This window comes from Arvicola amphibius, chromosome 8 (assembly GCF_903992535.2).
Source record: "Arvicola amphibius chromosome 8, mArvAmp1.2, whole genome shotgun sequence".
Taxonomy (NCBI): Eukaryota; Metazoa; Chordata; class Mammalia; order Rodentia; family Cricetidae; genus Arvicola; species Arvicola amphibius.
Window position 1 is genome coordinate 115,980,126 of NC_052054.1, and position 25,629 is coordinate 116,005,754.

The 25,629-nt window shown below is 54.3% G+C and overlaps 2 protein-coding genes across 4 annotated transcripts; one reads left to right on the plus strand and one right to left on the minus strand.

The window, feature by feature from the left end:
* Positions 1–1,977: 1,977 nt before the first annotated feature.
* Positions 1,978–4,846, minus strand: Inha (inhibin subunit alpha). Its single transcript, XM_038341074.1, has 2 exons — positions 4,576–4,846; positions 1,978–2,807 (listed from the first exon to the last, which is right to left on the minus strand). The coding sequence occupies exons 1-2, from the start codon at positions 4,844–4,846 to the stop codon at positions 1,978–1,980; spliced, it is 1,101 nt and encodes a 366-aa protein (XP_038197002.1).
* A 954-nt stretch (positions 4,847–5,800) lies between these two features.
* Positions 5,801–25,276, plus strand: Obsl1 (obscurin like cytoskeletal adaptor 1). 3 transcript variants are annotated; one of them, XM_038339404.1, is made up of 20 exons: positions 5,801–6,939; positions 8,154–8,423; positions 8,501–8,752; positions 8,893–9,195; positions 9,349–9,645; positions 11,599–11,871; positions 13,961–14,233; positions 14,804–15,076; positions 17,997–18,269; positions 18,832–19,107; positions 19,183–19,470; positions 19,626–19,901; positions 20,480–20,749; positions 20,863–21,135; positions 22,065–22,331; positions 23,148–23,260; positions 23,788–23,944; positions 24,100–24,261; positions 24,568–24,672; positions 24,999–25,276. In XM_038339404.1, the coding sequence occupies exons 1-20, from the start codon at positions 5,928–5,930 to the stop codon at positions 25,274–25,276; spliced, it is 5,691 nt and encodes a 1,896-aa protein (XP_038195332.1). In that variant the 5' UTR covers positions 5,801–5,927. The 3 variants fall into 3 exon arrangements, with proteins under 3 accessions (XP_038195332.1, XP_038195333.1, XP_038195331.1); XM_038339405.1 differs by lacking the exon at positions 19,626–19,901; XM_038339403.1 differs by lacking the exons at positions 17,997–18,269; positions 18,832–19,107; positions 19,183–19,470; ... (7 more) ...; positions 24,568–24,672; positions 24,999–25,276 and adding an exon at positions 15,447–15,662.
* The last annotated feature ends 353 nt before the right edge of the window (positions 25,277–25,629 follow it).

Sequence of the window (25,629 nt, forward strand, 5' to 3'; positions counted from 1 at the left end):
TGAGAAAAAAAAAAAAAAACAAAAAACAAAAAACAAAACCAGATCCTACTGGCTGAATCTGTGCTGTGCAGTCCCCTGGATTGGGACCATGGAACCCTGAGCACAAAGCAGTTCTAACGCTGGTGGAGATGAAGGTACTGGAAAAGAGAAGCCCTGTCCACTCCACGCCTTTAGAGAAGTAGCAGCCCCCTGGGGTGAGCAAACCAAGCCTGGGGCTTCCATTGGGAGCCTGCACTGGGGGCCCTGTGCAGCCAGGAACAGAAACTCCTTCAGGGTCATTCAGACTGGGGGCAGGGTGTTGATTTGACTCTGAGTTCTGGGATTCTTTCCCTTCTGTACCCTTGGCTGGAGCAGGCACTTACCCACCCTCAGCCGCTAGAAGGGAGCCTTTGACAAGTCCGAGGCTCCGCTAGCACAGAAGCACTCTGGAGTCCTCCAGTCAGGATCTGAAAGTGCTGATAGATTGAACATCCCAGCCCACCCTTACACACATACCACACTGTGATAGGGCTAATCATCTGGGAGCTGGTACCCTGGAATAATCCAGAGGAGGAAGTTCCTAATGCTCTATTTTGGAGGAAAAATGGATTGATAAGGAAGCAAATGAGAAAAGCGCAGTTTGGTACCATGCCCCGCTTTCTTCAGTGTGCACACCAAGTGTGTGTGGACCAGGTCACCAAGGAGCACATTTTCCCAACCGAGGGTTATCGTTCCATCTTTCTGATGTTATCTACTAAGTTAAGTATCGTGTAAAGATATAGAGGAAGCATCAAGGGATCTTAGGCGCCTGAGTCCCAGGTCAGGGGACCTCCTGCAGTTTATCTCAAGAGGCAATGATGAAAGCCAAGTATGGTGGCTCTGCCTGTAATCCCTAGCACTTTGAGAACCTGAGGCAACATGATTGCCTTCAGCTCAAGACCATCTTGGGCTATAGGATGAGCCCTTGTCTCAAAAAAGGGTGGGAGTGGTTAGGGGCTGGAAAAAAGGTTCAAAAACAGATTTCTAGCAATCCTGTGACCCTCAGTCAATTGAAATTCTTGAAACTCCCTTCTGGACATCTGACTTCAATATGACACGACTTCTCTCCTTGAGAGTTTCTCCCTGACACTGTCAATTTTTTTTTTTTTTAAATTTTGATTTATTTATTTATTAAGCATACAATGTACTGCTGGCAAGGAAGGCACCAGATCTCATTACAGATGGTTGTGAGCCACCATGTGGTTGCTGGGAATTGAACTCAGGACCTCTGGAAGAGCAGCCAGTGCTCTTACCCTCTGAGCCATCTCTCCAGCCCGACACTGTCAATTTATATGTTTGCCCTTTTCTTCCCACCAAAGCTCCCAAGAGGCGACCCTCTCTGGACAATTGTCCCAGTGGTGCGGCCGTGGTGACAGTCTCTGCCTAGGCTATGAATCCTTTGACCTTGAGTTATACACCAGTGAGTGAGAGCAGAGAACAGCTGTTACCATAGCCATAGTGGGGGCTATGATAGCCTTGGATGAAGCCCCGGTGATAGTAACAGTTTCTTTTAGATGTGGCAAGACCGGCACACTGTGTGACATATCAAGTTCATTTTGTAAAAGGACAAGTTTGTCCCTAGAGTGGGTGTTAAAGAGCTCTGGGATATCGGGCAGCTTTCCAACAAATTCACACCTAATTTTACCTTTTTAGACGATAGATCCCCAAATCCAAATGTAGCTGAGTAACCCAAAATCCCACAATGCTATTCTCTCTGACTCCAGAGGTCTTCAGCCCCATATCAAACAAGGCTGAGAATGCATGCAAAGTCACACACACACACACACACTTCTTTATTGTTACCCAGGGGATTGGGGTGGAAGAGGGTATGGAGCGCTCAGATGGAGACATGTAGGGAAGATGTGGAAAATTCCTGTTTTCCACACCCTGCTTTCCTCCTAGCTGATGATGGTGGGATGCTGGTGGCTATCGGCTGTGGGGTGAGGAAACAAAATGCTGTTACATACAAGCACAGTGTTGTGTAATAAGGTTGGGTACCATCTCATACTTGAAAGAGTAACCTCCATCTGAGGTGGTTCGGACACGTAGGGACCTCATGCTCCCTGGTAGAGCAGCACAACAGGGCTTGGCCCCTGGCACCAAAAACAGGGGCTGAGCAGAGGTAGGGGTAACCCCAGCGGCTGGCAGGGGCAGGTCAGATGTGGGCATCCCACAGCTACCATGGCAGTAGTGGAAGATGAAACTGGGAGGATGCACGATCCAGCGGTCCCAGCCCAGCTCCTGGAAGGAGATGTTGAGTGCAGCTCGATGGCAATAGGCATGGGCAGCGGGTTCCTCTGAAGGCCTCTGCAGAAGCTGCAAAGCAGCAGGAGACCAAGGCCGACGCATCGAGGGGGTTGAACGTCGGGCCCTCTCCCCTGCGCTGGGTGGTCTAGCCCGGATGTGAGCCACCAGGAAAGGCGTGGTCTCTGGCCGGGCTGAGCAGGAACAGAGAGGGCATCGAAGCATCAATGCTAGGACCGGGTGGGTCAGCAGAGGGAGGGCAGAGGCCGCCAGGTGCAGTACTGCCCAGCGAGGAGGACTCTGTCCCAAGGACACAGGCACAGCCATGGGCCCCCCAGGCGACAGCGCCAGCAGGTCTAGCAGGGTCCCGGAACTATTGGAGGCCACTGTGTTCTTCCTGTCTAGCCCGGTGTGGAACCAGAGCTGGGCTGAAGTCACCTGGTGGCTGCGCACGTGTTGGGATGGCCGGAATACATAAGTGAAGAGACCTTCTCCAGCCTCCCGGGCAAACTCTCCAGCAGCTGGCTGGTCCTCACAGGTGGCACCTGCAGGGGACAGAGGGGAAAAGAGAGGGCAACCTTGACCTGTAGGACAGGAAACACCTCCACCTCCATGAGAAGAACGAGGAGAATATCCCTCAGTGCCGATTGTGTGTCAAACACTGCTGAGTGTCTAGACCAGACACTCTCTGGAGTCTTGGGAAAACTGGCAGAGGCTCCCCAATTTTCTATTCTTCATCAAAACAAGACATTGGCAATCTCTCTCCTAGGCAGTTTACCAATTATTATAAACAGCAATGTGTAAGAGCCATTTTTGCTCTATTTCACCCACAGGTTCACTGGCAAGGCATATGTTAGTGTTCATCAGATTAACACAGTGATTATCTTGTGTGTGTGGATGTGTGTTTATGTTGCTTTTGGTATCTCCTGGCATGTCAGAAATCTTATATGACAAATTCCCTAAAATAATTATATTTTTAAAGACAGTTTACAGAGTTGGAAGACCCTTAGCAAGTGAGCTCATATGCTAAGACGCTTGCTGCCTGAGTATCAGGACCTGGGTTCAATCCCCGGCTACCCATGTAGGAAGCTGAATGAACCCGTGGTCTCTATCAGTAATGAGGAGGTAGAGACTCAGCGCCTGCTGGCCAGCCAGTTTCATCCGTGAGCTCCCCGTTCAGTGAAGGACTGTCTCAAAAACTAAGGTGGAACGTGACCGAGGAAGACATCCAGGGCCAAACTCTGGTCTCCACACACATGCGCGTGCATATGCATAATCAAAGAGAAGAACAACAAAAGAAAGTGGAGGAGGAGCAGGGAGGGAAAAGAGAAAGAATGCAATGAAACGGAAAATGGAATAGAAGAAAGCCAGTCCTTCCCAGGGAAGTGCAGCTGGCATTCCTGCCCCAAAATACACGCAGGCTACAGTAAATATTATGGGCCAACTGTCATCAAAAGACTGGCAATCGGGGCTGCACTAGCACGGAGCCTCTCATTATAAATTCTAACAATTGTTTCAATTTTCAGACAAGACACTGAGGCCAGGGCCATACGTGGCTGGCAGTCAGCTATTACACGGCCAAGCTGGGATTCCACTTGATCTGAAATCCTTACTTTTCCTTATTCTGCTGTCAGGGGCCAAAGGGAGGGAAGCAAAAGGACTTCTGTATAAGAACAGTGGGCCAGATGAGAAAGGAGCCCAGCGGGTGAACGTTACTCTTCCAGTCATAGAAATAAGGGAAACACACAGGGATGAGAGACTCCTGGGAACACGGCTAAGCATTCTGCTGCACACGAGACACCTCTAGAGTCCCAGCTGCCTACAGCTAACGAAACAGGTTTTGTGTGTGTGTGTGTGTGAGAGAGAGAGAGAGAGAGACAGACAGAGACAGAGACAGAGAGATAGAGAGAGAGGACAGAAAGTAGACAGGAGTCTGAGAGCCTGTTTCCCTGTCTCCATAGAGCCTTATCTTCCCTTTCGTATTCCAGTTGTGCCAGGCCCACTGGGTCTCTCCAGCCTGAGTGGAGACCACCATCCATTTGATGAAGACCAGGAAGCTTAGGAACTGTCCCCTTGCTGCAAAGCCAGCTGAGTGCTGGGGCTGCCATTCACACCCAAATCTGCCTGGCTCCCAGGCCCTTGAGATGGTACCAGCTACTTTCCAAAGTTGACCTGCCAGCTGGAGAGATGGCTCAGTGGGCAAGAGTGCTGACTGCTCTTCCAGAGGACCAGGGTTTGATCCCCAGCACGCACACGTCTGTAACAAACATCAATGCACACACAAGTTGATCTGCCAGTCCCTAGCATCATTACCTGTGGCTGGGAAAAGGATGGCCTGAGAGACATCCTCCTCCTCTGGTTCAGAGGTCCTGTGCTCGAGGCTCCCAAGGGCGTGTCTTCGTGGCAGCCGCCTTATTTCAGGGCTCCCACTTTCCCCAGTCATTGCTGGGGGCCCCAAGGCATCTAGGATCAGAGCCTTCACCTTGGCCAGGACAAGTTCCCGCACCAGTTCTGGGCCCTGACAGCTGTCCCCATCCCGTAGGGTCAACAGCAAAAGGAGCAGCAGAGACGGCTGGATCTCCATTGTTCACCTGGCACTGACAACAGGGAACCCCACGCCCTGCCCTGTGTCCCTTCTGTCCAGGACCTCCCCACTCTCCCCTCCCCATCCCACTGCCTGCCTTCTTCTACCCTTCTCACCCCAGTCTCCCCCAGTCCTTCCCACGCCCTGCAATCCCAGTTGCCCCTGCCCATGGCATTGAGACCTCCTATCTCTGACGCAGATGTCTGTGGCCCTGAGCCTTATCTCCCACTCCCGCCAAGAATGTGGGGGAAGGGGCTGTGAGGGTGTTCACCCCAAGTGACCTAACCCATTCATGCAAGCATACAACCTCTCTCTCTCTCTCTCTCTCTCTCTCTCTCTCTCTCTCTCTCTCTCTCTCTCTCTCTCTCTCTCTCTCATACACACACACACACACACACACACACGAATGAGAGTCGACATCAGGGCAGGACATCAGGTACCACAGGTGCCTGGGTGCTAAGGTTGGCCAGTCATGAGTTCCTGAAAGTGTCATTTGTCAAGAATACAATGCACCAACCCCCTCAGACTTTCTGAGGCCCCTTTCAACCACACAACTGCTAGGACCAACGTGGGAGGGAAGCCCTGGGTCTGGAGCTCTGGGCCGAGGGCAGGTGGTCCCGCCTGCTCTATACTTAGCCTGGAGGAGCCAGTCTGGGCTCTTGTCCTCCAGCTGTGTCATCAGAGAATATTTTTGGGATTGGCAGCTGCAGGCGCCTCAGGCACTCAGGCCCAAGCCTGGCCGGCAGTTGGAGACCTGGCGGCTGGAGGTGGGAGGGAGGAGGGGAAAGAGGCCCAGGCTGTGGGAGGGGGCTGGGAAGAGAGGCTCCTGAGAGCAGGAAGCCAGGCTGCGGGCAGACTAGGCTCCAGGGCCCCTCGCTGCACAAGCAAACAGGAAGGACTGCCCCCTGAGTTCTGGGCTCCGGGCCCAGGAATCGCCGCGCAGCAGGGCTGCAGCTCGGGTCGAGGAGAAGGAGGCGGGCGGGCACCGGAGTTCCACGGGTCCCCGTGCTTGCTCCACCACGCTCCGGCCTCGGCTCCCGGCCTTCCCGCGCGCCCAGGCGGGCCATCTGCTGCGGCCGCGATGAAGGCTGACTCAGGGGATCAGGGAAGCCCCCCGTGTTTCCTGCGCTTCCCGCGGCCCGTGCGGGTGGTAAGTGGCGCCGAGGCCGAGCTCAAATGCGTGGTTCTGGGGGAGCCTCCGCCTACTGTCTTGTGGGAGAAAGGCGGGCAGCAGCTGGTGGCCTCGGAGCGCCTGAGCTTCCCGGAGGACGGCGCCGAGCACAGCCTGCTGCTGAGCGGCGCTCTGCCCACCGACGCCGGGGTCTACGTGTGCCGCGCCCGCAACGCGGCCGGAGAGGCCTACGCAGCGGCCGCCGTGACCGTGCTGGAGCCCCCCGCTCCAGAGCCCGAGCCCCAGTCCTCTGATCGCCCGCTGCCGCCTCCGGGCACCGGGGAGAGCGCCCCGGTGTTCCTAACAGGGCCCCAGTCCCAGTGGGTGTTGCGCGGGGCGGAGGTGGTGCTGACGTGCCAGGTGGGAGGCCTCCCGGAGCCCAAGCTGTACTGGGAGAAGGATGGGATGGCCTTGGACGAAGTGTGGGACAGCAGCCACTTCGCGCTGGAGCCGGGCAGCGGCGCGGGTGGCCGGGGTGTGAGCCTGACGCTGCGCATCCAGGCTGTGCGACTACCAGATTCCGGTGTGTACGTGTGCCACGCCCGCAACGCGCACGGTCACGCGCAGGCCGGCGCGCTGCTCCAGGTGCACCAGCCCCACGAGAGCCCTCCCGAGGACCCGGATGAGCCCCCCGTACCCGTAGTGGAGCCTCTCAAGTGCGCACCCAAGACCTTCTGGGTGAACGAGGGCAAGCATGCCAAGTTCCGCTGCTACGTGATGGGCAAGCCGGAGCCCGAGATCGAATGGCACTGGGAGGGCCGACCTCTGCTCCCCGACCGCCGCCGCCTCATGTACCGCGACCGCGACGGTGGCTTTGTACTTAAGGTGCTCTACTGCCAGGCCAAAGACCGTGGGCTCTATGTGTGCGCAGCGCGCAACTCGGCTGGCCAGACACTCAGCGCGGTACAGCTGCACGTGAAAGGTAGAGCGCTGCGCCTCCAGTGCCCTCAGAGGTCTTCCTTGCTCTTGTCCACCTCCGTGTTCGGGCGGGGGGGCGAAATATTACATTCCAATTTCTTTCCTGCCTCCCACCCTCAGGGGTGCGGATTTAGACGTCTACAGTACACTTGTGAAATTCTTAGCACACTACCCAGGCAGATGTTGAAAACCACTAAATTTAGGAATAGATGACTATGTGTAAACTTCCCAGTCCTACGCTGCCATCCTTTGCTCTTTTAGGCATCCTTTCCCAACTGGATTCCCATCGGTCGCCTTGTCTGTAAGATAAAAGGAGCTTTTTAAATGGGTGTAAATAACTAAGGCTAAATTAGTAACGTGCCAGTCAATGAGATCAAGGGAGCTGCTGTACTGAAAACACACATTTGGAGTGGAGGCTGTGTTCACAGCTTCAGGCCCTGAATCTGTTGGGAAGGCCCCCTGCAAACCTCGCTGGAGCAACTGCTCCTTCACAGGGGAGATAAACTTGCTAGAGGAAAAGTTCCCTGAGCAAAAGGGGGGTGGGACCTAACATGTTTTCAGTACTCGTGAACAGAAAATCCAGAGAAAACAAAACACGCTCTAAAGTCACCCTGGAAGCTAAAGTTCTCCCTGATAGGATTTGATCCCAACTCGAGGGATTACTCTTTCACTGGTTGTTCCTAAGTTTCTCCTTCCAAGGGAAACATGTTGAGAAGTTCCCTTGAGTCCTGCCTGGCACACACCCAAGTGTGTGGTACCTGAGCTGTGGCAGCGTCCTCACGGGCACAACTCAATGTGCCCAAACTCTGCAGGCCAGTGCAGAAGTGGATTGCTCTCAAGAAAGTAAGGGAACTTCTCCAAGGGGCACAGAAACTTCTTTCTATTTCTGAAATACGGTTTTACAAACCTTAGAATGCTATCAAGGTAAAATTCAATGCAGACCCTTGCAGAATTAGGGGAAAGTTGGGGAGTTAGGGAAGAGTTTGAAAGTCACCGATCTGGCTCAGCTTTGCCCTCCCTCTCCCATTTGACGCAGGAGCAAACTGCGGTGCTCAAGGTCACATAACTGCTGAGCCTCAGGGTCACGCTGGAGATCAGGCCCTCTAAGTCTGCTGAGAATTTGGCTGCCATCCTCCTTCTGGGAAGAGCGAGTAATGTATGGTACCAGTCCTCAGCTAGCTTCTTCTGAGCCTTCTCTCACTCTCCTCTATTCTACAGAGCCCCGCCTCCGGTTCACAAGGCCCCTCCAGGATGTGGAGGGCCGAGAGCATGGGATCGTGGTGCTGGAGTGTAAAGTTCCCAACTCCCGAATCCCCACAGCCTGGTTCCGAGAGGACCAACGCCTGTTGCCGTGCCGCAAGTACGAGCAGATCGAGGAGGGCACCGTGAGGCGTCTCATCATCCACAGGCTAAAGGCGGACGATGATGGCGTCTACCTGTGTGAGATGCGGGGTCGAGTGCGCACTGTGGCCAATGTGACGGTCAAAGGTCAGCTGGCCAGTGGGAGGAGCCTGAGGCCGGTGGGGTCTAGATCCTGGGCTGATGGGTTCCTGTCCGCCTCTCAGGACCCATCTTGAAGCGCTTACCCCGGAAGCTTGATGTCCTGGAAGGAGAGAATGCCGTGTTGCTGGTGGAGACCCGAGAAGCTGGGGTCCAGGGGTGCTGGAGCCACGACGGGGAGGAGCTGCCAGCCAGCTGCCAGAGCAGTTGTGGTCACATGCATGCCCTGGTCCTTCCAGGGGTGACCCGAGAAGATGCTGGGGAAATCACCTTCAGCCTGGGCAACTCTCGAACCACCACTCTGCTCAGAGTCAAATGTGAGAGCACTGAGCCCTGTAAACAGGAGGATCAGGGCAGGAGGGTAGCACTGGGTCCCAGGTTGGCAAAGTGGATTTAAAGCAGAAATGTTGTTGGGGGCTCATGCAAGGCTCAAGTGAGAATCTCACCTTTGTCCCAGGTGTCAAGCACAGTCCTCCTGGGCCCCCCGTATTGGTTGAGATGTTCAAAGGCCAAAAGAACACGGTCCTGCTGACCTGGAAACCCCCTGAGCCGCCCCCAGAGACTTCCTTCATCTACCGCCTAGAGCGGCAGGAGGTTGGGTCTGAAGATTGGGTCCAGTGCTTCAGCATTGAGAAAGCCGGAGCCGTAGAGGTGCCAGGGGACTGTGTCCCTGCCGAGGGTGACTACCGCTTTCGCATCTGCACAGTCAGTGAACATGGCCGCAGTCCCCATGTCCTGTTCAATGGTTCTGCTCACCTTGGTGAGTCAGTCCTTTGCCTGTCAGTGTCTGTACCCCAGGTCATGTCCTCCCTTCTCTGACTCTCTGACTAATGGTGTTCTTCCATCCGCCAGCTTCTGTCCTCTCTGGCCCTTTCTGGTTCTAACATGCATACCCTGTCTCTCTCTGTCCCAGTACCCACAGCTCGCCTGGTGTCAGGCCTGGAGGATGTGCAGGTGTATGATGGGGAAGATGCCGTCTTCTCCCTTGATCTGTCCACCATCATCCAGGGCACTTGGTTCCTTAATGGGGAACAGCTCAAGAGCACTGAGACGGAAGGCCAGGTGGAGCCTGGAGCCCTGCGCTACCGGGTGGAGCAGAAAGGTTTGCAGCACAGACTCATCCTGCAAGCTGTCAGGCACCAGGACAGTGGAGCCCTGGTAGGCTTCAGCTGCCCTGGTGTGCAAGACTCTGCAGCTCTCACTATCCAAGGTGGGTACCGGTAGACACCTAGGCTGCGCCTGTTTCTCCTAGATGGGCTGGAAGAATAAGGGGCCTTTGTGATGAGCTCCGATTGAGAGTTCCGGTGTTCAGGAAGCCACTTTCAACTTGCAGCATATAGAGCTTCACTTAGAGTGTCATTTCTGTTCTTTGGATTGCCCTACTTTGCAGTAATTCTGTCCTGTTGAGCTGGGGTATAGCCCAGTGGCACAACACTGCCTAGCATGTGTAAGGCCTTGGGTCTAGCTCGATACCACCAAAGAATAATTACATGTCTCCCATTTGAGAGACGTGGATCACTGTCTGCTTTCTGTCTGCTGGTCTGATTGCCAACACTGTCTCCTAGTCTTCACCTTGAGCCAGGCACAGCATGATCCTTTTGATAGCCCTATAAAACAGGTTCTTCTGTACTTGGCACTTTGCCTGTGGGAGACAGGCACAGAGAAGTTAAATGGCCTTCAGGATCCCCACCCTCCCATCCCCTCATCCCCACCCCACCCCACACACCATGCTTCCTTTGGAACAAGGAAGGGAGGGAATGTGTCTTCACTCAGGATTGAGGGAGGGGGTGCTAAAAATTCAAGGGCCGTCGTAACATTTAGCTGTCTTGTTGTTGCTAGAAAACCAGAGACCTTACAGTGGTAACTTAGAGAATCAGAAGCAGAGAGCAAAGGCAGAAATTAACAAGAGCAGCATTTCTACACTAACCCAGGAGCACTAATACCAGAGGCACCAGGAGAGACAGTCTCTTTAAGACTTCATAGCTGGGGCTGGAGAGATGGCTCAAAGGTTAAGAGCATTGCCTGCTCTTCCAAAGGTTGTGAGTTCAATTCCCAGCAACCACATGGTGGTTCACAACCTCATATAATGAGGTCTAGTGCCCTCTTCTGGCATGCAGGCATACATGCACACAGAATACTGTATACATAATAAATAAATATTTTTTTAAAAAGACTTCATAGCTATGCTGGACCGTGGTGGCATAAGCCTTTAATCCCAGAACATGGGAGGCAGAGGCAGACAGATCTCTGTCAGTTTGAGGCCTCCCTGGTCTGCAGAGCGAGTTAAACCACTGCTCTTAAGCAGTGACCTAAAAGCCTGACTTGGCTTGTCCTGCTTTCTCTTGCCATAACAGAACTGGTGATACTGGTACTTTTCTTAGCTCATGGTTCTGGAAACTGAAAGTCCAAAGTTGGTCAGTTCCATCGGTTTAGTTTCTAGTGACCCCTGCCTCCAACCTTTCCCTAAGTCAGAAGATGACAAGGAAGTAGAAAGGCTGTCAAGACAGAAGGAAGCAAGTACTTGGGGTGAACCAGCTTTGCAACATTGTACAAGAGCTGACTGGGGTCCTGGGAACTCCTCCCACTAAGCTCACCATGCCTGCTGCTTTCTGTTCCTCCTCTCCTTTCATTGTTTCTTTTGTGCTTTTTGTCATTCGTGGTGGTGGTGGTGGTGGTTTGTTTGTGTGTGAGTGTGTGTGTGTGTGTGTGTGTGTGTGTGTGTGTGTGTGGGTGTGAGGGTGGGTGGGTGGGTGGGTTTTGGTTTTAAGACGGTGTCTCACTATGTAGCCCTGCACAAGCACACCTGGCCCTAGGCTTCCCCTCTTAAAGATTCCAAACACCGCCACCCTGACTACCACATTTCCATCACATGGACCTTTCAGTGATAACTCAGATCCTATCCAAACATAGCAAAGCACAATACTTGTTTTCCCCAAGTACAGGAAATTGAACTTAGTACCTTCTGTGTGTGCTTGACAGATGCCTGGCCTCTGTCCTCTTTCCCTTTGACCTCAGACCCGCTTTGAAAACCCTGACAGCTGGGCTTTAGTCACTGACAGCAGTTGTCTTCCCACGCGTGCACCCCTACACAAGCACAGATACTGGGGAAAGGATGCTTATTCAAACAGAATAGACCAAAGTGACCAGCTTTCTCTCCGTGCAGAAAGCCCAGTGCACATCCTGAGTCCCCAGGACAAAGTGTCGCTGAACTTCACAACCTCTGAACGGGTAGTGCTGACCTGTGAGCTCTCAAGAGTGGACTTTCCAGCGACCTGGTACAAGGACGGGCAGCGAGTGGAGGAGAGTGAGGCACTCGTCATAAAGGTGGATGGGCGAAAACACAGACTGATCCTGCCCGAGGCTCAAGTCCGAGACAGCGGTGAATTTGAATGCAGAACCGAAGGGGTCTCAGCCTTCTTCAACATCACTGTTCAAGGTCAGGAACCGTGCTGCTGAGGCTGATTCTGGGGGCCTTGTAACCCCTGCTCTTATATGCTTCACTTTGTGGTATTTGGGTGTGGCCTGGGGCCTTGTGGGTGCAGGGTGAGTACTGCTTAGATTTATCCCTGGTCCTGCATTTACATCTTTAATCTCTCATGTATCCACATCATCAAGCACACTTGCTCACCAATGCATGCACACCCTCTGCTGGATTGGGTGAGGGAGCTAAATGCACCTGAGGGAAGAAAAAAGTGGCTGGCGTTTATTGAGAACCTACTTTGGGGCTAGAGCTATTTTGCACCGATGCTCTTTTGTTTAATTTCCACAATTCAGAAAGGTATAATCTCAGCTAGGCAGTGGTAGCACACACCTTTTTTTTTTAAAAAAAAAATATTTATTTATTTATTTATTCTGTATACAATATTCTGTCTGTGTGTATGCCTGAAGGCCAGAAGAGGGCACCAGACCCCATTACAGATGGTTGTGAGCCACCATGTGGTTGCTGGGAATTGAACTCAGGACCTTTGGAAGAGCAGGCAATGCTCTTAACCTCTGAGCCATCTCTCCAGCCTGGTAGCACACACCTTTAATCCCAGCACTCAGGAGGCAAAGGCAAGCGGATCTCTGTGAGTTCGAGGCCAACCTGGTCTACAGAACGAGTTTCAGGACAGCTGGGCTGTTTCAGAATTATTATGATTTCACTGTCATCACATAGCCAGCAAAGATGGTGCCTTGGAATCACACCCAGGCTTGGATTTTTCTACTACTCGTGGTGGTTGAAGAATGCAGAGGTATTAAGTATATTGGTCTAGTGGTTCCTATCAGACAGGTGCACGCTAGACTCTTGTTGCAAATGCACATACCCGGGACCCCTGAGATATCCAGAGTGGAAACATCCAGGACTGAGCCTGGGGGAGTCTTCTTTTTAGAAAGCTGACAGTAGCTCAGCAAGGTGGCACATGCAGATTTGAGGCCAGCTTTGGCATTGTGAGGCACTATCTCCAAAGACGGGAGGGAAGAGCCGGGCGGTGGTGACCTAAACCTTAAATCCCAGCACTCAGGAGGCAGAGGCAGGGAATCCCTGTGAGTTCGAGGCCAGCCTGGTCTACAAAGCTAGTTCCAGGACAGCCAGGGCTAAACAGAGAAATCTTGTATCAATAAACAAAACAAAACACACACACACACACACACACACACACACACACACACAAAGGGAGGGAGGGAAAGAGGTAGGAAGGGAGGGACAAGGGAAGGAGGGAGGGAGCTGACTTTCAAAGACGGTGGCTTAAGAGCTACTGATCTCTTTGCATAGAAATCCTGCTTCAACTCCATTACCAGGAGACATTGTAACCCCAATCTGATTATGATCTGTGTCAGGAAACTCACTACCCATGCTAATCTGTTTTCTGTCACTGTAATGAAATACCTGAGACACTCATTGAGAAAAGGTTTCTTTGGGGGTTTCCGACCCAAGAACAAGTGGACCCATTGTTTTGAGACTGTGATGAGGGTGCTCGATGACAAAGGGAGGGTTGAATGTGGCAGAAAAAAATGCTCATCTTCATGGTCAGGAAGTAGGAGGGGAAGGGGCTGGGATCCCACCAACCCCTTGGAAGTCAGGCCCCAGTGACTTAAGGTCTTCCCGTCCGATCATGCCACAACATAATGATGGCACCAGACCGGCCTGCAAGCCCTTAACACCTGGGCGTTGGAGATACTACCTAAATACAAACACACCATTGCCCGGTGGAGGAGTTGCTTGGCGCTGGCTAAATCATCCTCCAAACCTGACCTTCTTGTCCTGTCCTTGTGAAGGAAACAGTAAACCCAGCCACATGCCTTGTGATTGTGATCTGCCTTTGACCTCTGTCACTATTGGATGCCAGTCAGCTGCCTTTGGGGATCTTTGGGTCACACTGTGTTATTTCATCTTACGTCATAGCTAAACTGCCTTGCCGTCAGGGTCTGGTTTTTACCCCCAAACTGCTGCATGCCGGGACTTTGGTAACCCCTCTCCCTTACCCCCATTGTCCTCATCTCCTGTATAAGGGGGTGTTTATGACCCATCTCTCTTCACCATCCAGACCCCCCGGTGCACATCGTGGACCCCCGGGAACATGTGTTTGTACATGCCATCACTTCCGAGTGCGTCATGCTCACCTGTGAGGTAGACCGAGAGGACGCCCCTGTGCACTGGTACAAGGATGGGCAGGAGGTGGAGCAGAGTGACGTCATGGTGCTAGAGAATGAAGGGCCCCATCACCGCCTGGTGCTGCCTGCAGCCCAGCCCGCCGACGGGGGCGAGTTTCAGTGCGTCGCAGGAGACGAACGTGCCTACTTCACTGTCACCATCACAGGTGGGACCAGCTAGAGCAGCTAGCACACATGCTCCTGCATGCCACACTTCTAGCCTCCACTAGCCTCCCTATGTGGTCTAGTCTTGAGCACACCAGTCCTGGCTCCTCATCCCCAGCGGAGCCCTGACTTCACCATCTTCCAGGAACCCCCCCCCCCGCCCCGCTAAGAGGGTTCCTTGGGGGCAGTAGTTCTGTTATAAAGCAGGTGCTATGAGGTGCAGAAGGGGTCAGAAAACTGAGACCCAGTCTTCTCCCACATTTTATTTTTTATACTGTCCTTGTCTCCACCCAGAGAATGTGAACTGCTCCCAATGCTAAAGTTGACTCCACAGTCCCCATTATGCGGCTCCCACACAAAGCTGGGTGAGCTCTGGAGATTGTGGTCCTGTCGTTCTGCCCGTGGTGGCTGTGTTTAGTATTGTGCAGCTCTAGCTGTGACTACCTACAGAGTGACTACAGAGTGACACGGCAGACTTTCAAAGCATAGCAGACAGGCACGCAGCAGGAAGGGTAGCAGGGCACCCCAGTCCCACCCTGTCTCGCCTAGCAACAGCTGTCTCTGTCCTTCAGACGTTTCCTCGTGGATCGTGTACCCCAGTGGCAAAGTGTATGTGGCAGCCGTACGCCTAGAGCGTGTGGTGCTGACCTGTGAACTGTGCCGGCCCTGGGCTGAGGTGCGCTGGACCAAAGATGGGGAGGAGGTAGTGGAGAGCCCAGCCCTGCTCCTGGAGAAGGAAGACACCATCCGCCGCCTGGTGCTGCCCTCTGTCCAGCTTGAGGACTCCGGAGAGTACTTGTGTGAAATCGATGACGAGTCGGCTTCCTTCACTGTCAGCGTCACAGGTGTGGGCCCACCCCAGCCCCCAGAGTCACCAGAGGACAACCCTGAGTGTAAAGGGTGTTGAGTGGCTATTTCCTCACATGCCCACTTACTGGTATCAGGGAAAGAAGTGTGGGTTGAAGTGCATGCACCAGGACCCCTGCTGGAAAGAACCTGGAACCCCAATACGAAGAAACAGGCCTTTCTCCAGTGTCAAGGCCAGGTCTAACTGTGCTCCCCCAACTCACTGACTAACACCATCTGGGTCGTTCCCTGGGCTCCTGGTCAGAGAGCTGCCAGCCTAGCTAGGAAGACAGTCGTTAACCAGGGGTCGCAAACGGGGAGACCCTTGGTCCCCGTGCAGCCCACAGATATGTTTTGTTTGGCCTGCAGAGTCATACCCAAGTCAGGACAGCCCAAATAACAACCTGGAGTTATGCGTCCTCTTGAAAAAGCCGAAGACCCGGCGGCTCTGGTCCCGTTTCCCCCCATGGCGACGAACGGCTGGCACTGAGTAGCAGCTGCCCCATAGTATGGGGCCCCCATCCCTCTGTTCCACCCACCCTGCCATTCCTTTTGCCTCTCCCCAGACTTCTTGAGCTATTGATTCAACCCGACGTGGCGTCCACAGTTGGCGACCCCTGTGTTAAACCAATAAACACACCAATGAACACTCCAAGACACCTGTGATAACTGATAAACCTGCTAAGGGTCCAGGGCTCAACAGAGCAGCCAGGCAGGGAGGACCTGGGAGAAAGTAATCCAGGGTGACTGTAATAAAGGGTGGGCTTCATATATTCAGCAGCATATGAACAGACATGTATTTTCCTTCCCAAAGGGCACAGCCTAGTAAGAAGTCAGACACGTATCAGGGTAGGCTGTCAGGGACTGCACAGGACTCCTAGGGCTGGCAACTGCTATCCTGGTCAGGGTAATGAAGGCATTTACTTGCTTTACTGCATCTGAGCTATGGGTAGGCAGAGAATATTCTAGGTAGGGAGACGTACAGGGTGGCTAGAAGTGATGGTAGTGTGTGCCAGAGACTTTGGGATGGTAGTGGGGGTTTAGGCAGTTCTGGGCATCACCAAAGAACCCCAGTGGCCGCAATGGACAACCGCGCTCTTGTTCATGGCCCTATTACCTTCTTCCCTGACCTACCCAAGGAGTCATGCTGAGGCCGAGGCGCTTAGGGACCCCAGTTAGAGGAGTCCCCGGTGGCAACAAGGCGGTGCACACATTCTGTTTTAGAGCCAGCCAGCTTCACTCTCTCTCGTTCCCAGCCCTGGCCAGACATAACAGCCACAGCCACAAAGTACCAGGTGCCCCACAGGAAGTTCACACAGATAGCACTTCACCTCCAGGCCAGAGTGGGTCTAGTCCCACACCCAATGAGTTCTGCTGTTGTAGCTTTCCTCCCGCTCACTGCCTCGACCTGTTCCGCAGCCCTGGAAGCTGCCTCCTGTAATCTTCTGGCCTTGCCATGATTGGATCAGACACTTTGTGAAAAGGATCCCATGTGGAGGGGTGCTCCACCAGCTCAAGGCTGCCATGTGCTGTGGTTGGGTCCCTCCGTGAGCTTATGAAAAATTCCTAGTCGGGAAAGTTAGCAGTTCTCCAACCCGGCCACTAGGGGGCTAGGTGTACTCTGTCTTTGAAACTTGATTCCCAGGGGAGCAAAAGGGCATGGTACTGGGGCAGGCTTGGGCTTGCTGACTGTCGAATAATATTGACTTGTTTCCTTTTCTATGGAGAAGTGGCCTGTGCTGGGGATGAGATCCCTGGAGCAGTGTGTAGCATCCTTGGGGAACTTGTAGACGAGTATTAGCAACTCTGGTGTACAGCCACAAAAAGCTTTCCCTAGTGGCTGCTAGCCTGGGCTTGGGTTCGAGGGAACTGCCCGCAGCAGGAGAGCCTGCCTGGAATAGAAAGTGCTTCCTCCTGCCCCCAGGAGCTGTAGGCATTGCTTAATCATTCTGTGCCTTAGTTCTTCCACCTGGAAAATGGAGACAGCTGTAGTACTTTTCTCCAGACATCTCGTGAGGCTAACCATGCAAAGTGCTTAGCGCCATCACTAGCACATTAGGAAGGATCTGTTCTTACAGATCCCGACCGTCCCTTATGCACAATTTTGAAAGCCCCCAAACCCTCAAAAGGCCTGTTAAAAGGTCAACAGTAGTCTGATATGGTGGTGTACGTCTTTAATCCCAGCACTCGGGGAGGCAGAGGCAGATAAAGCTCTGTGTGTTCCAGGCTATTCTGGTCAACACAGTGAGTTTCAGACCGGCCAGGGCTATGTAGTAAGACCATTTCTCAAAGAACGAAAAAAATGAGAAGAAAGGAAGAAAGAAAAGAAAGGAAAAGTTTGGTAGTCAAATTCATTTCACTAAAACTGAGTTTAATTGCTACATACTTAATTACTCCTTAATTATCTGGTTTATCTGGTAGGACTAGTATATCTGTATCTTTCTGAGATGTGACTATTATCTTTTAATATGTTTTGCTGAGGGGAAATACATTGCACAGCAAACATGTTAGTGGGAATAGTTATAAGGGGTGGGGGCAGGGCCTGGAGGTGTTTTTTTTTTTTTTTTTTTTTTTTTTTTGGTTTTTCGAGACAGGGTTTCTCTGTAGCTTTAGAGCCTGTCCTGGAACTAGCTCTTGTAGACCAGGCTGGTCTCGAACTCACAGAGATCCGCCTGCCTCGGCCTCCCGAGTGCTGGGATTAAAGGCGTGCGCCACCACCGCCCGGCCTGGAGGTGTTTTATAAATGAGAAATGCACTCTGATTTCTGAAAAGGGCTGACCCTAGGGATTTCAGGGGACAGATCAGGGACCTACTGTTACTGCTATTATGGTACTCAGTACTCTGGACTGTTATTGCCACATGGCCGACACGGCTCAGATCATGCCAGCTGCTGACACCTTTGTTTGCCCTGCTCCACAGAGCCTCCTGTGCGGATCATATACCCTCAGGATGAGGTGACCTTGGTCGCTGTGAGTTTGGAATGTGTGGTGCTGACGTGCGAGCTGTCCCGAGAGGATGCTCCTGTGCGCTGGTACAAGGATGGGCTGGAGGTGGAGGAGAGCGAGGCCCTGGTGCTGGAAAGTGACGGGCCTCGTCGCCGTCTGGTGCTGCCTGCTGCCCAGCCAGAGGACGGGGGCGAGTTTGTGTGCGACACTGGAGATGACTCGGCCTTCTTCACTGTCACCGTCACAGGTGGGTAGCTCATGTGGGCATTTCCAGGGTGCTATGGGGACAGGCATCAACTGTCCTTCCCTCCTCTTAGGGGACCCCTGTTTTCCTTTCCCCATACCTCTGGTCTCTTCAGTCTTAACCATTAGAGAGATCAAGCTTGGACAATGACCACAAGCCTGGCAAGAGGGAGCCCAGCGATTGGGACCATTCTTTCATTTAACAAATGCTTACCAAACAACTACTATATGCTTGTCGCCATCCTAGATGCTGGGTACAAAGTGAGCCAGTGAACTACAGGAACTCATTGGGAAGGGATAGACAGGAGGGGGGAGCAAAATAAATGGTTCATTGAGTAACAAAAGATAAGTGTGTCAGAGGCAGAGCATAGCGTTGGAGGAAATTGGGATGGAGCTCGGGAGGAGTGACTCGATAGATTTGGGTATGAGTCTGACCTGCCTCTGAGACCTTGGGCAAGTCCTTTTCCTCGTAGGAGTCCTCAGGTCCTTAGCTGTGAAGTGTATTGGAGAGTCAGGCAGCGGCCTTGAGTCAGAATCATGTGCCACTTTCTCTGCCCACCCACTAGCTCCACCAGAAAGGATTGTGCACCCGGCAGCCCGATCCCTGAATTTGCAGTTCAGGGCTCCAGGACATGTAGAGCTACGCTGCGAAGTGGCCCCAGCCGGGTCCCAGGTGCGCTGGTACAAGGACGGGCTAGAGGTAGAAGTATCGGAGGCTCTGCAGCTGGGTGCCGAGGGGCCTGCCCGAACCCTCACCCTGCCCCATGCCCAGCCCAAGGATGCCGGGGAGTATGTGTGTGAGACCCGAGATGAGGCTGTCACCTTCAACGTCAGCCTGGCTGGTGGGTGTGCCGGGGCCGGCCTGGGGTGGGGAGGCAGTGGCTGGCTTAGGCTTACCTTCTCCTTTCTTTCTGCAGAACTGCCAGTGCAGTTCCTCGCCCCGGAGGCAGCCCCGAGCCCACTCTCTGTGGCTCCCGGAGAGCCAGTGGTGCTGAGCTGTGAACTGTCCCGAGCAAGCGCACAAGTGTTCTGGAGCCATAATGGGAGCCCTGTGCAGCAGGGCGAAGGGCTGGAGCTGAGAGCTGAGGGTCCTCGCCGAATCCTCTGCATCCAGGCTGCAGACCTAGGTCACGCAGGTGTCTACACCTGCCAGTCTGGGGCAGACCCAGGGGCCCCAAGTCTCAGCTTCAGTGTCCAGGTGGCTGGTGAGTACAGCATGGAAGAAAGCCTTAGTAGCACCCCGTACCCGGGACTCCCCCACTTTCCTAAAACACCACATTTATCCCTTGCCCAGTTTCCCCAGTTTGCCTCCCTGCCCTCCTCGTTGCCCTCACAGTGACCCCTAGCTCTGACCCCACAGAGCCCCCGGTGCGGGTAGTGGCCCCCGAGGCAGCCCAGACGAGGGTTCGAAGTACCCCAGGCGGGGACCTAGAGCTGGTGGTGCACTTCTCCAGGCCAGGGGGCCCTGTGCGCTGGTACAAGGACGGGGAGCGCCTGGTGAACCAGGGGCGGGTGCAGCTGGAACAAGCCGGGGCCAGGCAGGTGCTGCGGGTGCGGGGGGCACGGAGAGGGGACGCTGGGGAATACCTGTGTGACGTACCCCAGGACAGTCGCATCTTCATCGTCTGCGTGGAAGGTAACAGTGCACCCCTCACGCCCACTGGTTTCTGGCACCCACAAAGACCATCTCCTGTCCTGGGCTCCTCTCCTCTACATCTCACCCAGCCTATTGTCTGTGGTTCCCACCAATGTGTGCATGACATCACCCTGAGAGAGCAAACTCCTTTTTCCAGGACCCTAGCATGCTGTATGGCCCAGTAGAGAAGAACAGGGCCCTAGAGTCAACTTGCCCAGGGTCCAACCTAGACTCTGCTCTCTGGGAATTGTGTGATATTTGCCAAGTTGTTTTACTTCTCTGAGCCCAAACTCTGAACTGGAATAGCAAATAGGTTTCTATGTTAAGTGTTGTAATAAGGCCCATAGTAAATGATGTATTGGTACTAGAGACTTGGGAATAGGTGCCAGGATGGGACTGCAAGGAGCTTACTAAGGAATTGTTATCCTGGTCTCTGAGAGAATCCCCATGACCAACACACAGCAGAATCTCACTCAAGCTGTAGTAATTGGTGGGAGAATGAGGGCTGAGTCCTAAGGAACAGATGAGGAGAGAGGCAGAAAGAGGTACCCGGTTCACTGCCTCACCCCTCCTTCCAGAACCCCCACCTGTGAGACTGGTCTCCGAACTGACCCCCCTGACGGTCCACGAGGGTGACGATGCCACATTCCAGTGTGAAGTTTCAACACCAGACGCCCAAGTCACCTGGCTACGCAACGGAGCCGTGGTCACTCCAGGGCCCCAGCTGCAGATCGTCCAGAATGGTTCAAGCCACACTTTGATCATCCGAGGCTGCCAACTCAAAGACACGGGGACCGTGACTGCACGAGTGGGAGCCGCGGACACGAGCGCCAGGCTCCACATTCGAGGTTTGGTGCCACTCCGCTCCCTGTAACCCCCTCCCAATCCTGGCCCGGAAGTGATATAACCAGCGCCAGCCTTACGTCAGGGTTCCGTGACCTCCTCTTTCCTCCCCTTCCAGAGACAGAGCTGCTGTTCTTGCGGAGGCTACAGGATGTGCGGGCTGAAGAAGGTCAGGATGTGTGCCTCGAGGTAGAGACCGGCCGAGTGGGTGCCGCTGGAGCCATTCGCTGGTTACGAGGTGGGGAGCCTCTTCCGCTCGACTCTCACCTGACCACCGCCCAGGATGGCCGCATCCACCGCCTCTCCATCCATGGTGTCCTACTTACCGACCAGGGTACCTACGGCTGCGAGAGCCACCATGATCGCACCCTGGCCAGGCTCAGTGTGAGGCGTGAGTGCCCTGTCTTCTCCTAATTCATCACCCACCTGGCTGGCCCAGAATCCCCGAGACCCCCCACCAAAGTGCCCCTTTCTGCTAAGGACAATCTGCCCTGGCCATCCCAATCAGGGGTTAGAGCCTGAAGCCTCCCCGCTTGAAGCAAAGCATCTCTTTTTTTTCCTAATGTTTTCTGGTTACCTCAGAAGTCCGCATGGACTTTGCTTTCCACCTCCGACTTCCAAGATGGCTTTGCTAGCAACATAAATGCTATACTCCAGAAAGACTCTTCTGTATTTATTGTTTGGAAGACTGACTGGCTAATAGCACGTTTCACCCGCCACCCTATGCTGGAGCCCCCCTCCCCCACCACTACTTAGCTGCATGACCGACCCCACACACGCTCTTTCCTAAAAATGGGGCTGACCTCTCTACTCTAGAGACTTGGAGGAAGTTAGCGGAAGTGTCAGGTCTTGGCGATTGGCTGTCATCGGTGACACCATCACAGTGTAATCCAGATCTTTATCTAGTGCAGTAGGGGAAACTGTGGCCAGCAAAAGTCAGAGCAGTTGCCAAAGATCACACAGTCCATATGCAAATTATATGTTAAAGCTAGGCTCCAATCCCAATGGGTCTGGCTTCACATTTCCTGTTCGTTCCTATGTCACAGAACCCCACACCATGTGGCTTCCCACACTTCTCACCCCTCCCCCCAAAGTCTTTACATTCCTTTCGTGTGTTTTCCTTTTCCTAACATTTATACACCTCTCCCCTCACCAAATTGTCTCTGTCCTTTCCTCCCATCTACCCAGTCTGATTTCTATAGTTAGGGCCTTCCATTGAGTGCTGGGGGTGGTGTGGAGAGTGCTGAGGGCTGCGTGAACCCCTGAACCCTGCCCAGAGCTAGAGCTACCATCCTCTCTCTCCTCATCTTCCCACACCAGCGCGGCAGCTGAGGGAACTTCGGCCTCTGGAGGATGTGACTGTCATTGAGGGGGGCAGCGCCACCTTCCAGCTGGAGCTGTCCCAGGAGGGAGTGACTGGAGAGTGGGCCCAGGGTGGAGTCCGGCTGCACCCAGGGCCCAAGTGCCACATTTATGCAGAAGGCCGTACTCACCGCTTGGTGCTCAGCGATCTAGGTCTGGCTGACTCAGGCTGTGTCTCCTTCACTGCGGATACCCTTCGCTGCGCTGCTCGGCTCTCAGTGAGAGGTGTGGCCTCTGGGCTCCTGCCTGCTAATTTCCTGTGTGTGACCACTGATCTAACCAACCGTGTGGCTTCTACTGACCATCCTGCCCAAGTGGGGAACCCCTGGACCCTTTGGATCTGTTTGGGCCCTTCTAATGAACACCTTGCGTATGACTGCTCGGTTGCCTGTAGCCCTGCGAACCGGTGCTACATTGAGCAATCCTGTGTCTGTGTGGTCCCTCTAGCCTATCTACCTGACTACTCTTAATCCAACTCAGTGATCCCCTTTGCTGCCTAAAATGTGCCCCTTGTCGTTCTTCCACTAAGGAGCCACTGAAGAATGCTCTAGTACTGATTCTGCCTGAGGATCCCCATTTTTCCAGCCCTAATGATTTCCCCATTAATCACGCCTGTGGCATTAATGGACCTCAGGCTGTGTGGAGTTTTTATGCGTGCCCCACCCCCCCAAGCCCAGTGTCTTCTGCTATCCCTTCCAGCTGTGTGGCCACTGCTGCCCATGCATCTATGACTGATCCATCCCTTTGGCATCTCTTCAGCGTCGACCATTTGCCTCCAGCCCCAGCATGTCCCCTGCTGACCACCTCTCGTGACTTCCAGTTAGTCACTCCTACCCCGTTGACTCTCTGGCCCTGCTGTGTCCCCCATTTTCCAGCATCTCCTTTGAACTTCTGTCGTCCAGTGTCCTCCACTCACTAGTGACCTCTACTGACCACCTGCATGTGTCTGCCACTGACTGGTGTGCGTGTGTGTGTTGTGCATACTGGGCCCTCCTCACTCATCCCTGTCCCTTGGCCTTGTTCTCCCCTACCCACTCTCAGAGGTCCCAGTGACGTTTGTGCGGGGGCCACAGGACCTAGAAGTGACTGAAGGTGACACAGCCACTTTCGAGTGCGAGCTTTCCCAGACTTTGGCTGACGCTGTATGGGAGAAGGTCAGAGCCTGGCCCTAGTGCAGACCTGTGCACATAACAATAGCGCAGGCAAGAAACTAACACTCACTGGACCAGTGAAACTGGCACTAGGCTAAGACCGATGGCGCAGTTCATCCTTTTTAATCCTTACAACACCCTGTGAAGGAACACTTTGTTGTCACCGGGTTGGTTATCTAAGGAATATGTTCTGCGGGATGAACGGAGTTAGTTGCTCAACGTTAGAAAAAACGGGTAGAGCCTTTGTTGGAAACCGATTTTAAAATCCACACTCAGTGGGTCCATGCAGAGCTCTGGGCTTTCTGTGCCATTGGTGTCAATTCTTGACTCTAAAGTCCCCAAGGGATGGCACTTTCTCAGAAAAGTGACCAGAAAGGGAAGATGTGGGATGGTCCAACCCTAGCAGGGGAACACAGTGAACTCCACTGGTGAGCCTCTTGGCATGCATAGAGGACACCGCCACCTTCCGGGACCGCGGCCCCCAGAGTCTTGCTGGGCTCGGTCTGATCGGCTACAAATGCTGTCCTTAGGATGGGCAGGCACTCTCTCTAAGCCCGAGGCTCCGGCTCCAGGCTCTCGGCACGCGCCGCCTTCTGCTGCTGCGGCGCTGCAATTCCTCGGACGCCGGAACCTACAGCTGCGTCGTGGGGACGGCCCGCGCCGGGCCCGCGCGCCTGACAGTACGCGGTGGGTATCCAGGGATGCGGGGTTGGGTACTACTCTGGGCACCTGGCCTGCAGAAGGGCGTTCCCCCACAGTTTACACACTTTTAGGGAGGGGGCGTGGCGGGTGTGTCCTGGTTCTGCCCCGCCCCTGCCTCACGCCCCCGGCTCCGCCCCCAGAGCGCGAGGTGTGTGTGCTCAGTGAGCTCAGGTCCGCTAGCGCCCGCGAAGGAGACAGCGCCACGTTCGAGTGCACCGTGTCGGAGGCCGAGACCCCCGGGCGCTGGGAGCTCGGAGGCCGTGCCCTGAGACCCGGAGATCGCGTCCGCATCCGACAGGAAGGTCTGGCTGCTTTTCTACCCTCTGTGACCCGTTGTTACCTTTCCCAGGGTTCAGGCACACTCCGCCCCATTAGGATTAGCTCCGCCTCTAGCTCGATCAGGCCCCGCCCCTCGGCCCCACTACCAGGGTCTCCCGGACTTTCCTCTGCCGCCAGCTCCAAGTCCTGCCTAGCTCCTTTTTGCTTCCTCTCTCCAATTCCTCACACCGATACTTCGGAACCTCCCTGGGACCTGCTCGGGTACCACCTTCGTTCTCGAATCCTCCCGGGAAGCGGCTGAGGCCTCGCTACCTTCCCCTGCCCCCCAGGGAAGAAACACATTCTGGTGCTGAGCGAGCTGCGAGCTGAGGACACCGGTGAAGTCTGCTTCCAGGCGGGACCCGCCCAGTCCTTGGCTCGGCTGGAGGTGGAGGGTAAGCTTCTGAGGCTAAGGGGACAAGGAAGGGCATCACCTTCCATCCTGGTACTGACTGACTGGCCGCAGGTTCTAGAAATGCCGCTTTCTTTATCTCTCCTGTTCGAGGAGATCTCTTGGGGTAGATCACCGAGGGCAGCCCATTTCTTCAGGAGGAGACGGAGAGGAAGAGACTTTGAGCCGGTCGTTCAGGGAAACTGTCTTGTGGCACGGAGGGCTTGTACCAGAAGCGGAGGTCGTAGGCAGGGAAGATGCACCTCTCCTCTAGGGGCCGTGCGTGTCCTTATTAAGCCCCTGTCTTCCCCCTCCCCACCCCAACCGCAGCGTTGCCTCTCCAGATGTGCCGCCGCCCACCTCGCGAGAAGACAGTTCTGGCTGGCCGCAGGGCGGTCTTGGAGGTGACTGTGTCCCGCCCTGGAGGCTACGTGTGTTGGTTGCGGGAGGGGGTCGAATTGTGTCCCGGAAACAAGTATGAGATGCGCAGCCACGGCCCCACCCACAGCCTGGTCATCCGTGACGTCCGACCCGAGGACCAGGGCATATACAGCTGCCAGGCGGGCCAGGACAGTGCTGACACACAGCTGCTGGTAGAGGGTGAGTAAAGCCCCCTGGGCAGAATCCCGGGAACAGGAGGCTGACCGGGCAGAGGGTGCCCCCGGAAGCGGCAGCGCCGAGATACACCTATGGGAGGTTTTCCAGGACTCAGGGAAGGACTCTTGGCCATAGGGGAGTGGGGGAGGGGCGGGAGAGATCATGCCCAAGGCTGTAGGGGAGAGGGATGCCTGAGTCTCAAGGGACCTTTTCCTGACCTTCCTAGGACCCTTCTTGCTAGGGCCTTTTCCCTCTGTTCCTGGAGCATGCTTGTCACCCCCAAAACCCCATTGCTACCAGTTGCTGTCTTTCTCACTACCCACCAGTATCTGCTGGTACCTGTCCTTCACCCGCTCCTGCCCTT

Excerpts from the sequence above, each read along its gene's own strand:
- Inha (XM_038341074.1), bottom strand. The coding sequence starts at position 4,846 with ATGGAGATCCAGCCGTCTCTGCTGCTCCTTTTGCTGTTGACCCTACGG. Across the intron at positions 2,808-4,575 it reads CATCCTTTTCCCAGCCACAG|GTGCCACCTGTGAGGACCAG; the intron begins GTAATGATGCTA and ends TGTCCCCTGCAG.
- Obsl1 (XM_038339404.1), top strand. The coding sequence starts at position 5,928 with ATGAAGGCTGACTCAGGGGATCAGGGAAGCCCCCCGTGTTTCCTGCGC. Across the intron at positions 8,753-8,892 it reads CACTCTGCTCAGAGTCAAAT|GTGTCAAGCACAGTCCTCCT; the intron begins GTGAGAGCACTG and ends CCTTTGTCCCAG. Across the intron at positions 11,872-13,960 it reads CTTCAACATCACTGTTCAAG|ACCCCCCGGTGCACATCGTG; the intron begins GTCAGGAACCGT and ends TTCACCATCCAG.